The 13,038-nt window shown below is 49.4% G+C and overlaps 1 protein-coding gene across 6 annotated transcripts in view; it reads left to right on the forward strand.

The window, feature by feature from the left end:
- DAGLA (diacylglycerol lipase alpha) overlaps nt 1-13,038 on the forward strand; it is a 56,502-nt gene that overhangs the window by 21,951 nt on the left and 21,513 nt on the right. For all 6 annotated transcript variants that reach the window (XM_059848587.1, XM_059848588.1, XM_059848593.1 and 3 more), the window contains 5 exons: nt 2,647-2,785; nt 3,422-3,633; nt 5,567-5,668; nt 6,122-6,260; nt 9,494-9,581. In XM_059848587.1, the coding sequence (XP_059704570.1) occupies nt 2,691-2,785; nt 3,422-3,633; nt 5,567-5,668; nt 6,122-6,260; nt 9,494-9,581 (636 nt within the window). In that variant the 5' untranslated portion in view covers nt 2,647-2,690. The remainder of the gene's footprint in view (nt 1-2,646; nt 2,786-3,421; nt 3,634-5,566; nt 5,669-6,121; nt 6,261-9,493; nt 9,582-13,038) is intronic.

A 13,038-nucleotide genomic window follows, 5' to 3' on the forward strand; every position in this document is an offset into this window, starting at 1 on the left:
TCTGAGGGGGCTCCTAGTGCGTGTGCTTCCCTTATTTCAGTGTTGGGAACTTGGGACTGCTTGTACTGGGATTCAGCTTTCAAGATCCTAGGAATGTTTGGCTCTTTCCAGCAGTTTTAGGGACAGTGTGAGTTTCCTGCTGTCGTGGAGCCGGGGTCAGTGGTCTCAGGGCTCTTTGCACTCCAGCTTTCCGGTCCTCCCAATTCCTCTGCTGGATCATATCTTCAGCATCTTAAAACAGTTCCTGGGATATGCTGTGCTGGGATGAAGCTGAAGAGTCCTCACAGTGAGAGCTTTTTTTGGTGGGTTTTCCAGTCTCAGGCCTTCCATCGTCTCCCTCCTTTCCAAAGCAGGGGCAAAGCCCCAAACCTCCTCGTTTAAATTCAGGAATCTTTGGGAATAAATTGGGAATGTTCCTGCCCTGAGAGCCTGGTAAGTGGAGTGACAGTTCCACAGTGAGCATTCCCATTTGTGACAGTGAGTGACAGGCTTCTCCGCTCTGTCCCCATCTGTTGCCGTGGATAAGGAATCCACATTGGATATTTGTTGCTGTCATTGATATCCTGCTTCTCAAACTGGGAGATGGTGCTGGGAACTGGGAGAGCCCAACTGGAGGGGTGGAAGAGTTCCGGAAAGCGCGTTGGTGGGATGCAGCCAAGGGATGACGGGAGCAGAGCTGGGCTGGGAGGTGCTGGAGGTGTATCCAGGGTTTGTGGTATCCCAGCTGTCCTGGGTGGTGAATGACAGGCAGGATGGAGCTGGGAGGGAGTCTCCAGATGGCCAGAGGAGTGAAGGTAGAGCTGGAATGTACCCAGTGCTCTGATTATTCTGTGCTGAGGAAGTGGGAATCCAAATGGTGGTGGAATTTTTCATTAGCTTTGTTTGTGGAATGGAGCATTTCCTTCAATGAGTGACAGGCTGGAAGCGGCCTGTTAACTGTGGAATCCCCTGGAATTTGAGGGGACTGTGTAGGTTTTCAGTAATGGGTGGCTGAAATGGATTGGAAGATCCATTCCAGTGGCTGTGGGTGTTGGCACAGGAGAGGAGACTCTGGGCTCAGACTCTGGATTTGGGATATTCTGGGAAGTGGTAGGGTAACCACACCTGACTGCTGGGCTGGATTTAGTGGGACAGGGCAGGAATTTGTGCCATGGGCTGTCTCAAACTCAACGTTTGTGTTATCTGGAAGGTTCAACTTAGTTAAAATCATGAGCAACCTGGACTGGTGGGAGCTGTCCCAGTCCATGACGGGGAGATAGAACTGGATCATCTTCAAGCTCCCTTCTTATCCAAGCTATGCTGGAATTCTATGGATGTCCTCCCCTTTCTAATTTGTTTTACCCACAGCACTAAATTAGGGGCATCATATCCAAGTGTGGGGTTTTTTTTGCCTGGTACAGGAAGTATTGCAAGTAATATTCCCTTGGGAATGCTCTTGGAAATCCTGTTGTAAGTAATGGATGAAGACACTTGGTTGTTTGTTGTTGGATTCACAGAGGCAAAAATCCAAGAGCACTTAGGGATTTGCAAGTGCAGCTTTGGAACAGCGTGGCCACTGCAGGCCATGGGTGGAGCACTCCAGCAGCAGTGCATGGATGTGGGAATTGGGAGATTGGTGGAGTTGGGAACTGAGATGGATCAGAATTGAGAGAGCTTGGAGCAGAGAGGCACAGGTGAGGTGGAGCATTCCCTGGCAGCACTGGTAAGAAGTGGGACAGGGATTAGGGCATGGAAAGAAGGACAGGACTAATCCTCCAATCCAGAAATCCCTGGTGTCTGTGGAAAGAGTGCAAAGACACCATCCTGGATTTGGCAAAACCAAGGAAAATTCCTGGTAGTGGGTCATGTGTTGAGCCAGGAAGGCAGGAGTGGGATAAGGTGTGCTGCCAGAGTCCCTCTGGAGCAGTTTGGAGTACGGCCAGCTGGGATGGAGTGGGATGGCTGTGCTGGAGGAGGCTGGAGCGCCCTGTGCAGTCTCGTGACTTTGCACCACTCCTGTTTCTATTTTCCAAAGGGTTTGGGAAGCCCTAAAAATAGGAGCACAAACAAAACCCAGGGAGGAACAGCAGCTCCTCAGTCTTCCACCTTGGAATTGGTCGTGCCTGTCAGGGCCGGTACGGATGTGATGGAGATGTGGAGCTGGCAAGATGCTCCTGCTGGTCCAGGGGGAGATCTCCTAGGAGCCAATATCCACACTGGAAGTGCTGTTGAGAGCCAGTCTGTAGTTCCCCAGATGCTGTCCCTGGCTGTTAATGGATATTTTGGCTTCCTGAGCCAAGTGTGGGGGGGAGAATTGTTGGACAACAACAGCCTGGCAGCAGGTTTGTGCATGGAAAAACACAGTAATAGGGTTTTCCAGAGATGTGAGGCCAGGATGACCTGTCCCAAATCCCACAGTGGCTGCTTACCATCACAGCCTAACAGGATTCCAGGTAATCCCATGAAGTGGATCTGGATGAGTTACACACCGGCTTCACCTAATACCTCCCACTCCTTTGATTCCCAGCCCTCCTTCCTGAGCATGCCATGCCCCCTGGTGCTGGAAGGAAGAAGCTCTGGGATAAACCAGGATGGCTCCCAGGTTGTGGGGCTGTCCAGAGGAGGCTGGAGAGGCTCGGCAGAATCTTTGCTTCCATTCTTTTCCAGGAGGTGAGTGCTGTGCCTGCTGAACTTCCCGGGACCCGCCAGCCATGCCAGGGATTGTCGTGTTCCGCCGGCGCTGGTCTGTGGGCAGCGATGACCTGGTTCTGCCAGCCGTCTTCCTCTTCCTCCTTCACACCACCTGGTAAGTGAGAAGGGCACAAGGATGCTTGGAATTCACCCAGGAATTCTTCTGGCTGTTTCTGGCATGGCTGGAAATTCTCCCTGCACTTCTACACGGGGCCAGAAAGTTTGGTTGGGGCTATCCTGATGAACACCAACATTTTTCCAGCTTCTGTTTTCGTAGCTTAGCTCTGTTCCAAGTTCTAGCCTAGTTCCAAAGAGCCTAACCAAATCTTTTTGTCATCCTCCTGTGCCATCCAAGATTCTCCACTAGAATTAGGACCGTGTTTCTGTACAGAAGCTCAGGAAAAACAGGCATGGAATTCTGGAATGGTTTGGGTTGGAAGAGGCCTTAAAGACCATCCAATTCCAACCCTCTGCCGTGGGCAGGCATGGCTCCCACTAGGTTGCTCCAAACCCCATCTAACTTGGCCTTGAACACTTCCAAGGGATGTGGCAGCCACGACTTCTCTGGAGTTGCAAATCCCATGGGATAATGTGGCGTGGATGAAATGGTTCTGCTGGGGGGTAGCAGGGCCTCTGGATGGCTTATGGAGATTTGAGGCCCAAATGAAGAATAATGTAAGGAGCTGTGGGACACTGAGGAGGGAAGAGCTGTGGGATATTCCATGGTTTCCTTGGCTTTCCTGCCTGGCAGGTTTGTGATTCTCTCGGTGGTGCTCTTCGGGCTGGTGTACAATCCCAACGAGACGTGCTCCCTGAACCTGGTGGACCACGGCCGGGGCTACCTGGGAATCCTGCTGAGCTGCATGATCGCCGAGCTGGCCATCATCTGGCTCAGCATGCGCGGGAGCATCCTGTACACGGAGCCGCGGGATTCCATGCAGTACGTCCTCTATGTGCGACTGGGTAAGCGGCTGGAGCCTCCAGGCTTCTGTGTGCTCTGCCCTGGAGCCTCCTCTCCCTCCTCTGGCACGGCCAGATGGCTGCCAGGATGTGCCGTGCATCCCGATGAATCCATAGGCTGCGCCTTGTCACGGCTGTCAGACTGGCAGGCGATGTCCCAAATAGCCTCCTTTTCCTCTCATGGAATCTGCTCCCCTTCTGTCTCTCTTTTCCCCACTATGTTTTCCAAGGATAGAGGCATAAATCCCAAAGGTTGTGACCCCTAGGTGTTGCCTCTTGACTCACCTGATCCATCCCTCCAGGCACTGGGAGGAAAATAGATTTTCCACCTGCTCACTCCCTTTTTCTTCCTATAAGCAATTCCTGTCTTGCTCCCTCTCCAGAAACTAGAGCAGGGAAGAGAATTATTCCTTGATCCCTCATTCCCTTTTAGCTTGTTTTCCCGGGATTCTGTTGCCTTCCAGGTACAGAAGTTTAATCAGATTTTTCTGTGCCAAATGAAGGTTTTAAGAGAAAAATCTTTGGGGATGCAGAGCCAAACCCATTCCAAACAGATCATCCCATGGATTTGCATCCCTGCTTTTTGCTGGGTTGTTTTCCTGCAGAATCCACTAAAATTAGGATAACCTTGCTTGAAAGCTCAGTCTGGAAGACTTGGAATGCTCAGTGCAAGTCATTAACGCAAACAGCAAACAAATCTCCCTCTCCATCTTCCTAGCCAGTCTCCCTAGGGAAGCGTGGAGAGCCTGACAATTTGTGTTAAAACCAGACTAAGTGGGGCAGAGGAGGTAGGGAGAATCCAAAGAAAGGTTTTCCTGCCCCCTAAAACATCCCTTCTTCTTCCTCTGTGTGCTCAGGAGTGGGATTTCCTCTGGATTTTGGGTCTTGTATTCCCTTTTTTCCTGGGTATTTTGCTCTTGGTGGTTGATCAGTTGTGCTGATGGAAGTGGGAGCGTGACCAGTGCGTGGGCAAGGTCCATGTGACTATCCCAATTTAAGCATGTGCTGTTTAATGCAGAGGAATTTAGGGAATTAACTCTAATGTGAACCTGGGAATGTCTCATCCGTGCTCCTGCTGCTCCTGTCCTGCAGCAGGCCAAGGGGAGAGGAGCCAAGAGAAGCAAAACCTAACTCAGGCATAAATTGGGTTCATCAGGAACCAGTCCTAGCCCTGATTCCTTGCCCAGGAAAGCTCAGTCTCCTGGAACTGGTCTTTCCAGGTCTGTAGCAAAACCACTTATGGAAAGATTTTGTGCCAACAGGAGATAAGGGGGGTGAGCGGGATAAGCCAGGCTGGATTAAGCCTCATCTCGACCATAATTTAGGCAATCCCAAGCAAGGTATTCACCTTCTCCACACCTGACTGCCCACGTGTCCTCTGGAATTCCGGGGAGAAAGTGGGAGGATGGGCACTTCAGAGCAGTTTCCCAGCTTTTTTGTTACAGGGAAGCACTGCTAATCCCCAGTTTCTAGTTTGCTATCAGTCACATGCAAAACTGAGGAGCTCCTTAGGCACTGTCTCCTTGGAACTGTTGTGGGAAGGGCTGCAAAGGTGCTGAGAATGTTTGCTAAGCATAGTGAGCTGGATTAATCCTGGATCCACACACTCATGTATTTTGGATCTGTGAGTCAGGCCAGCTGTCTGAGGTAGTTAAGGTTTAGGTCCTGTCATTCCTGCTGCCTCAGGGAGTCTTTCCAGCAGCGTAGGAGGAAGGTCTGGATCTCTGATTCATACCTGTGACACAACCAAGGGTGTTGACCCCTCCACGATCCCATTTTTTCAGAGTTGTTTGGAACATGTTGCACTTTGGGCTCATCTCCTTACACATCCCCTTCCAAAGCGTTTTTATACCTATTCCTTGTGAGAAAATGGGGAGAGGAGCTCATCCTTGGGGAGAGGGCTGCTGTCATCCGTGCTGTTCCTGTTTTTTTCCAGCGATCCTGGTGATTGAGTTCGTGTACGCCATCGTGGGCATCGTGTGGCTGACACAGTACTACACCTCCTGCAACGACATCACAGCCAAGAGTGTCACCCTGGGTACGGAGCTGGAATGTGGCCTGGGAGCATTCCAACGGATTGGCGGGCATCCTTCGTTCCCGCCTGTGCCGATTGACTCTGGGAAGTGGATGGGAGCTGTCAATGTGGGGCTTGTTTTCCTGCTTATTGCTCGGAACAGTCGTTCCATTCATCCGCCTGTGCTGCCGGCGCTCAGGCAGGGATCCGTGTTCCCAGGGAAGGGCAGTCTGTAAATTCTGCTTTTGCCCTTCAGAATGGTTTTACTGTTTTCCTGGAAGCCTTTCCCAGTCTCCTGGTGGGGTTGATGTTAATGGTGCAGTCCCGGATACTCAGGGAGCATTTAATGGCTCCATAAAACAGCCGGAAGACTCATCCAGCTGTGGCTTAAAAGCCTTTCCAGAGGATTTCCTTTTGCTGCGGGACTTTGGGGTGGGAAGTAAGGGCCGGAGCACGTGACTCCTGTTTTTTTTTCAGGAATGGTGGTGTGCAACTGGGTGGTGATCCTGAGTGTGTGCATCACTGTGCTGTGTGTCTTCGATCCCACGGGACGCACTTTCGTCAAGCTCCGTGCCACCAAGCGCCGGCAGCGCAACCTAAGGACCTACAACCTCAGGTAAGGCAGCGTTCCGTGGGATCCTGGAATTCCAGGGTGCCTTGGGTGCGAGGGACCTTAAAGATCATTGAATTCCAACCTCCCTTTATGTGCAGGGATGCTTTCCAGTAGAAAAGGTAACTCCGGCCTGGCCTTGGACGCTTCCAAGGATGGGGCATCCACAGCTTCTCTGGGAAATCTGTTCCAGGGCCTCACCACCCTCACAGGGAAGCATCTCTTTCCAATATCCCATCTGTCCTTGCCCTCTCTCTGTCAGTGGGAAGCCATTTCCTGTTGTCCTGCCCCTCCAGCCCCTTGTCCAAAGTCTCTCTCCAGCTCTCTGGGATCCACTTTAGCATCTCTCCGGAGCCTTCTCTTATCCAGGCTGAGCATTCCCAGCTCTCCCAGCCTGTCTTCACAGCAGACTGAATTTCTCTTCTATCCAAGGACACAAAGATTTAAGGAAAGAACCAATGAAGGGTTTCAGCATTACCAGTGCTGTGTCCTTATGGCTACAGGCACCCAAAATCCTCCTCAAGCCAGGGAGTTCCAGGATGGTTTGGGCTGGAAGGGATCTTAAAGCCCTTTAAGCCATGGGCAGAGACACCTTCCATTATACCAGGTTGTTCCAAGGTCTGTCCAAGCTGTCCTGGAACACTTCCAGGGATGGGGCAACCACAGCTTCCCAGGACATGGTTTCTGGAAGGGTGTCCTGCTTTTTTGGGATCTTGCCCTTCTCCTTGCCTTGCTGCAGGGACCGTTCTGCTCCGCTGAAGGGGATTTTGGGAGGATGCAGCTCCCTGTCAGGTGCTGTGTGTGGGCACCTGCATCCAAAGAAGGCAAAGCCATGCAGAATCCAGCTGGATTCTGCCTTAATTACTGGATTTGTGGATCCTCATGGACCCTGCTGACCACAACAACCTGTTTGTCTGTATCCCATAGCAGCGTTTTCCGTGGAAACAGTGAGTGTGTGCTTAAATTTTCCTTACTTTGAGGCAGCATCTCCTGCCAAATCCCCTTTCTTCCTTTATTTTCCTCTCCAAAATCCAACCTTTTGCCCTGAGGTTTCTCCTGTTTAGTCTTGGCCAAGGAACAATTCCATTTGTGTTGGCAGTTGAATCTTTTAATTAAGAGTTGATTCCATCTTGGAGCTACCCAGATGGGGAGAGAAAAAGCTTGTTTTCACCAAGCAAAGCTTTTTCTGAAGGATTTTTTTCCAGTAGGGGACAACACAAACAGGCTTTGTTTCCTTTGATGTGTGACTGTCCTTGAGGAATGTGGCTTTGGAGGGCATCGGGATCCGAGGGATAAAAAATGAGGCTTTCAAAAACCACCCCATAAATATCCCATTTTTCATTGGGTTTGTGTATTTTCTGTATTCCAATGACTTGGAATAAGGTCCCTTTTGAGGGAAAACTGGGCTTTTCTAAGGATAGTGCATCAAGTTCTGTGAGATGGAGCCTGGCTTTTTTTGTGGAATGCCAGATATTCCTTCTGACCTTTCCAGTGTGTTACAGTGGCCTGGAATATTTGGAATTCGTGCCTAGTATGGTGATTGCTTGGAATCAGGACATTCCCGGGAAGATAAGAAGGATGATACTGTGGATGTAGTACTGCATCCAAGGAAAAAAATTCTTTCCTGTGAGACTGGTGAGGCACTGGAATGGTTTTCCCAGAGCAGCTGTGACTACTCCATCCCTGGAAATGTCCAAGTCTGGATGGGGCTAATCTGGGACAGTGGGAGCTGTCCCTGCCCATGGCAGGGAGTGGAATGGATGAGCTTTGTGGTCCCTTCCATCCCAAACCATTTCAGAATTCTGTGATGATTTTTCCAAACCAAATCTGAGCTCCACAGTGTGCGCAAGTAAATTCAAACCAACCCCAAAATTCTCTCCTCTGTGGGGAATTTTGAGATCCCAGAAAGCTGAGTGAAGGCCTTTCTCCCTTGGCCAGGTTTTTCCCTCCAGGCCTGCAGTATTTATGGAGAGCTTGTTCCTGCTGTTCATGGATTTTCCCTCTGGAAAGGGAATGTTAACAGCTGTTAACAAGCAAATGCTGTGGGCTATGATGTGAAAAACAAACATCAAATGTGACTGTTCACTGCTCAAACAATTGTTTCCAAAGGATACATTCCCAACTTCTCCCTCTTGCTGAAAGAAATCCTTTCCAAGGAATAGATGAGGAAGTTCTCAGCCTGGCTGGATTGTGTCCCACAGTGGTTTTCCTTTCCCAGTGGCATTGTGGTGTGAGTGGGCTGGGAAAAAGAAACAACCCAATAAAAGGCTTGGCTTGCTGTGCCAAGGCTTTTCCATGGAGCTTTGGAGCTCCTACTGAACATGTGGAAGCTAGGAAGAAAGAATTTGGGAAAAGATGGAGGGAAAACAGCTCAGAGTACACTTGGTTGTTGAACCCCACCAGGGAAATCCTGGAGTTCTTTGGAATCTGGGGGAGCAAAGCCCTGCTGCCACTCATATTCCCATTCCTCTTCTGAAAGGTTATGGAGAGCTGTTTTCAGATACTCAGGCAGGAGCTGATGGATCCCTGTAGGATCTGCTCCTTCCATTTCAAGCAAATATTCCTTTGCCAGCATCTTTTCCTTCCAGGTGCAAACCACTTTCTGGACTTGGGCTTATCCTGATGGGACACCCTGCCAGAAAATGGAGTGATGTTTTATTTTGGATTGCTCTGGCCTGGATTAAATCTGTGTTTCCCTAAAAAAAAGAGGAGCTTGGCGCTCTGGCACGGAGTCAGTCCCTACTTCTGTGGCAGGGGGTGGAACACAATGATCCTAAAAGTCCCTTCAAACCCAAAGCATTCCTTGATTCTGTGATTGGGAAAAAATTGCATGTCTGAAATGCTCAGGGTCTCTTGTGCCATTCCCACTCCCTCATCCTGAGGTAACTTTTTTCTCCTGAATGGTTGCACATCCTGGCACACGGAGCAGCTGCCAAATTGCAACAGGAACTTCATTCCATGCATCCCATTCAGGCAGGATACCAGGTGTCCAAACACAGTGCTTGATCCTGTGAATTCACACTTCTCTGGAGCGTATCCAGGGACTGGAATGGAGCTGGGGCAGGAGCTGGAGCACCAGGGGTGGCTGAGGGAGCTCAGGGGCCTCAGTCTGGGGAAAAGGAGGACTAGGAGAGCCTTAACCCATTTTTCCAGGGACAGCACAGGCTGTGCCACTCCATGTTGGATCCTACACAGTGTTCTGCCTCTCCTCACATTCCTCCTCTCCCCTTTATTCCCAGACACCGCCTGGAAGAGGGACAAGCCAGCAGCTGGACACGCAGGCTCAAAGTGTTCCTTTGCTGCACACGGACAAAGGACTCCCAGTCGGTGGGTACCAAAAATCTCCTGTTGGGAATCAAAATATCAGTGGGAGAAATCCCTGTTTTCCCTCAGGTTGGGATCACATTTGGCAGCACTTCCTGGGCAGCTCCCATTTCCCTTTATCAGCCCCTTCCTGAGCACTTTCTCCCGTTGTTTCCATCAGTCTCACACACTTAAGGAGGAGAATTTGAAAATGGGAAAACAAAAACCTGGAAGAATCACCAAAATCCTTCTGGATCTCCTGATAATCAAAAACTGTCTAATCCATAGATCCACACGAAGGTCACTGGGAATTTTCATGTGCTGCCATTGGGATTTTCCCTTGCTGTTCTCTAGCAGGGAAAGGTAAAGGCCTTGAAACTCCTTCCCCAAAAGTTATCATTCCATTCTTCTTAGAGTCATTAGGAGCAGGTTTGTGTCTGAGGGTGGGATTCACAAGCATTCCTGAGGGCCTGCTGGAGGGGCAAGTCAAACTTTGGTGCTGGAAAAATTTGCTTTTGATTTAACTAAGTTAGTTAAAATTCTGAGGATTTGAGGACTCCTGAAGGAGCCAGCAGAACCAGGGAATTGTCCCCAAAGGGAGGAGAAAGTCATAAAAATCAGGAGATTTGTGTACTTGCAGACACTGAGCTCTGAATTAGTTACAACCTCTCAGGGAAAAAGCTGGGATTTATCAAGGACATTCCAACAAAACCAGCAGTGGCCAAAAAATCCGCCCAGACGTTTAACTCCAGTTAGAAGGGCACGGAAAATGACAGGGAAAACACCAAGGGACCGACCACAGCCGCCGTGTCCTCACTAAATATAGCCCAGAGTTCGTGCTCCAAAAGGATGCAGCGGGAAAAGGAGCATGTTGGAAGGGATGTGAACGTGGAGAGGAAGAGAAATGAGACTGGGATTGAAAGCTCCAAAGGGAAAGTGGAAAAATAAAGGAGAGTCAGGTGAACGTTTGTTCTTCCCAGGTGATGAATTGGGTTAGCAGCATTTCTTAGGGAGTGCTGTGGAATTACCCACAGGTGCAGCTTCCAGAGTGTGGAAGGCTGCAGGAATTGTCACAGCCCTTGTGCAGAAATCCAGCACCATGTCTCGGAATGCTGCCCCTCCCAGGATCCCTTTTCCTGGCTGAAATGCCACCATGTTCCTTGGGAATGTCCTTCTGGGAAGTTCAAGCCCAGACCTGCCAGCTCCCAGTTTATATACTGGGGAAATCCATCTGGAAATCCATCTAGAAAACTGAGACCAAAGGAGCTTTGTGCCCTGGCTGCTCCCTCAGCAGCATTTCCTTGGTGTTCCAGAGCAGAGGCTCTTCCCTTCTCCCTGAGAGCACATCCAGGTCGCCTTGCCAAGGTGCTGGAGACTCCTGTCCTGAGGCACAGTGTGGATGCTGCATCCTGGGAGAGAGAGCCCTGACAGGCACCTGAATGCCCTGAACAACTCCCATTTTATTCAGGATTGCGAAGTATTCCAAATAGTTCGAGTTCTTTTTAACAAACTTTCCATTTTGCAGTGACTGTTTCTCTTTTTTGTTAAGCTTGGAATAAAAGTGGATTCCAAATGCCTCACATTCCTCGTGCTGTTGAATTTCCACTTTACATCCAGCTTTTGAGCAATTTCCAGCCTCTTTTCTCTGCAGGAACAAGCCCTGACGTTGTGTCCTGGCATGGCAGCGTGTGGAATGAATGAGCACGTAATGGATCAGAAATTAATCCATTGCTGCCTATCCCAGACCCCATGGAAAAAAAATGTAGCAGCAGAGGATCATTGTCCTCTGGGCTGGAAAAGGGTTTTATGGGATGGACATGGCTTTGGGGAAAGGATCTGGGGTAAAGTCTGAAGCCTCAGAGCCTTCAGGGTTTGTAGCAGAGCACTCCAGGTGGACAAACAGGAATAATGTCAGGTGTTCCCACAGAAAGCTGTTCCTTTGGAGCGGAAAATATGCACTGAACTTCCATCAGGGCCTTTTTTTGTCAGAGCGTCCAGGGCTGTAGCTGCCACTTTGGATTAATGGGTGTTTGTCCTGTTTCCTTTGGAGGCTCTTGGCATTTCTTGTGAGCTCACAGGAGCCATGCTAGGATTGATGAGGTCAGGATTTCAAGGATACTGCGGTTGGAATGCCATTGGCTTTCCGAAGGCACTGCTGGCACAGAGAGTTGGCACCTGGAGCCCCAGTTCTTAATGGGGATTTAACTGGCTTTTGTAGGGAAGTGAAAAATGACAGAAAGTCATCCCACATGCCAGGAGTTTGGCAGGGATAAAAGGATGTAGGTCATTCCTGCAGGGAAGAGAAAGGATTTATTGTCTTGATGGTCAAAGAAGGGAGAGGAGAAATCCTGTCCTGGAGTGCCCAGGGTTTCCACAACACTCCAGTCTTGTGGGTTTTGATGCTGGATAAAGGATACTATGAAAAAACAGGATAAAGGTTCAGGTAAGGCTGTGATCATCCTTGTAGGAAAAGTTTTGGATGGCAGGAGTCAAATATGGATCATTGGTGGATACAGCTCCAATGAGTTTTGTTGCTCCAGCCTCTGGATCATCATTGTCTTTAGGCTGGAGTAATGACAGGTCAGCACTGACCCACATTCCAGCCCCTTTCTAGCATCCCAAAATATTCTCCTGTAAGGTCTTGTGGGTTTTTTTTTTTTCCATAGCACAGAGCAAAAAGTGGAAAAAGGACATTTCTCTTCAAAATATCATTGTCCCTCTGCTCCAGGGCTTTGCTTGATCCTCTCAGGTCGCTTCCATTTCTGTCCCTCCTTTTTTGGGTTTGGTCACCTTCATTCCTGGGAATTCTGTATTCAGTGTCTCAGTTTTTACTCTTCGTGCATTTTTTGCTTGTGTATCATCCAGAATAAACCTGGAAAAGCCTGGCAATATGGGCAAAAGGATCCCAGGTCTGGGATAAATTTGGGCAAGTTAAATTTGGGCAGTAGGATCCTAGGTCTGGAATAAGTACAGGCAAGTTAAATGTGGGCAAAAGGGTCTCAGGTCTGAGGTAAATTTGGGGAAAGCTTCCCAGGTTTGGGTTAAGTTTGAGCAACAGGATCTCAGGTCTGGGATTAATATGGGAAACAGGATCTCAGGGCAAAGTTAGAGTTGAAGGGACTCTTAAATAGGATAAAATTAGTGGTTTTTCCTCATGGAATGGCCTTTATTCTGCTTTAGAGGAGAAAGAATGACTCCGAGGTAGCACTGGATTGGGCTTTGCTTGGTTTTCATTCCATTTTCTCTGTTCTGTTTAATAGAGAGAGCCAAAACCAATCTCTTTCCCTCCCTGTGTCCTGCGTGAGCTGTTTGGATGTTGAGGTGCCCACACACGGCACAAATCCAGCCCCCGAGTGGGACTGTGGAAAACAAGCAAGACACAATAATCATGTGATTAGTCCAGATCTGGCATTCCCCGCAGGAATCTTGTGCCTGTTTTGGAGGCTGAGCTCCAGAAACGAGTCCAGTTCTCACTTAGTGT

The sequence above is a fragment of the Haemorhous mexicanus genome, chromosome 6 (genome assembly GCF_027477595.1).
Source record: "Haemorhous mexicanus isolate bHaeMex1 chromosome 6, bHaeMex1.pri, whole genome shotgun sequence".
In the NCBI taxonomy this organism is placed as follows: Eukaryota; Metazoa; Chordata; class Aves; order Passeriformes; family Fringillidae; genus Haemorhous; species Haemorhous mexicanus.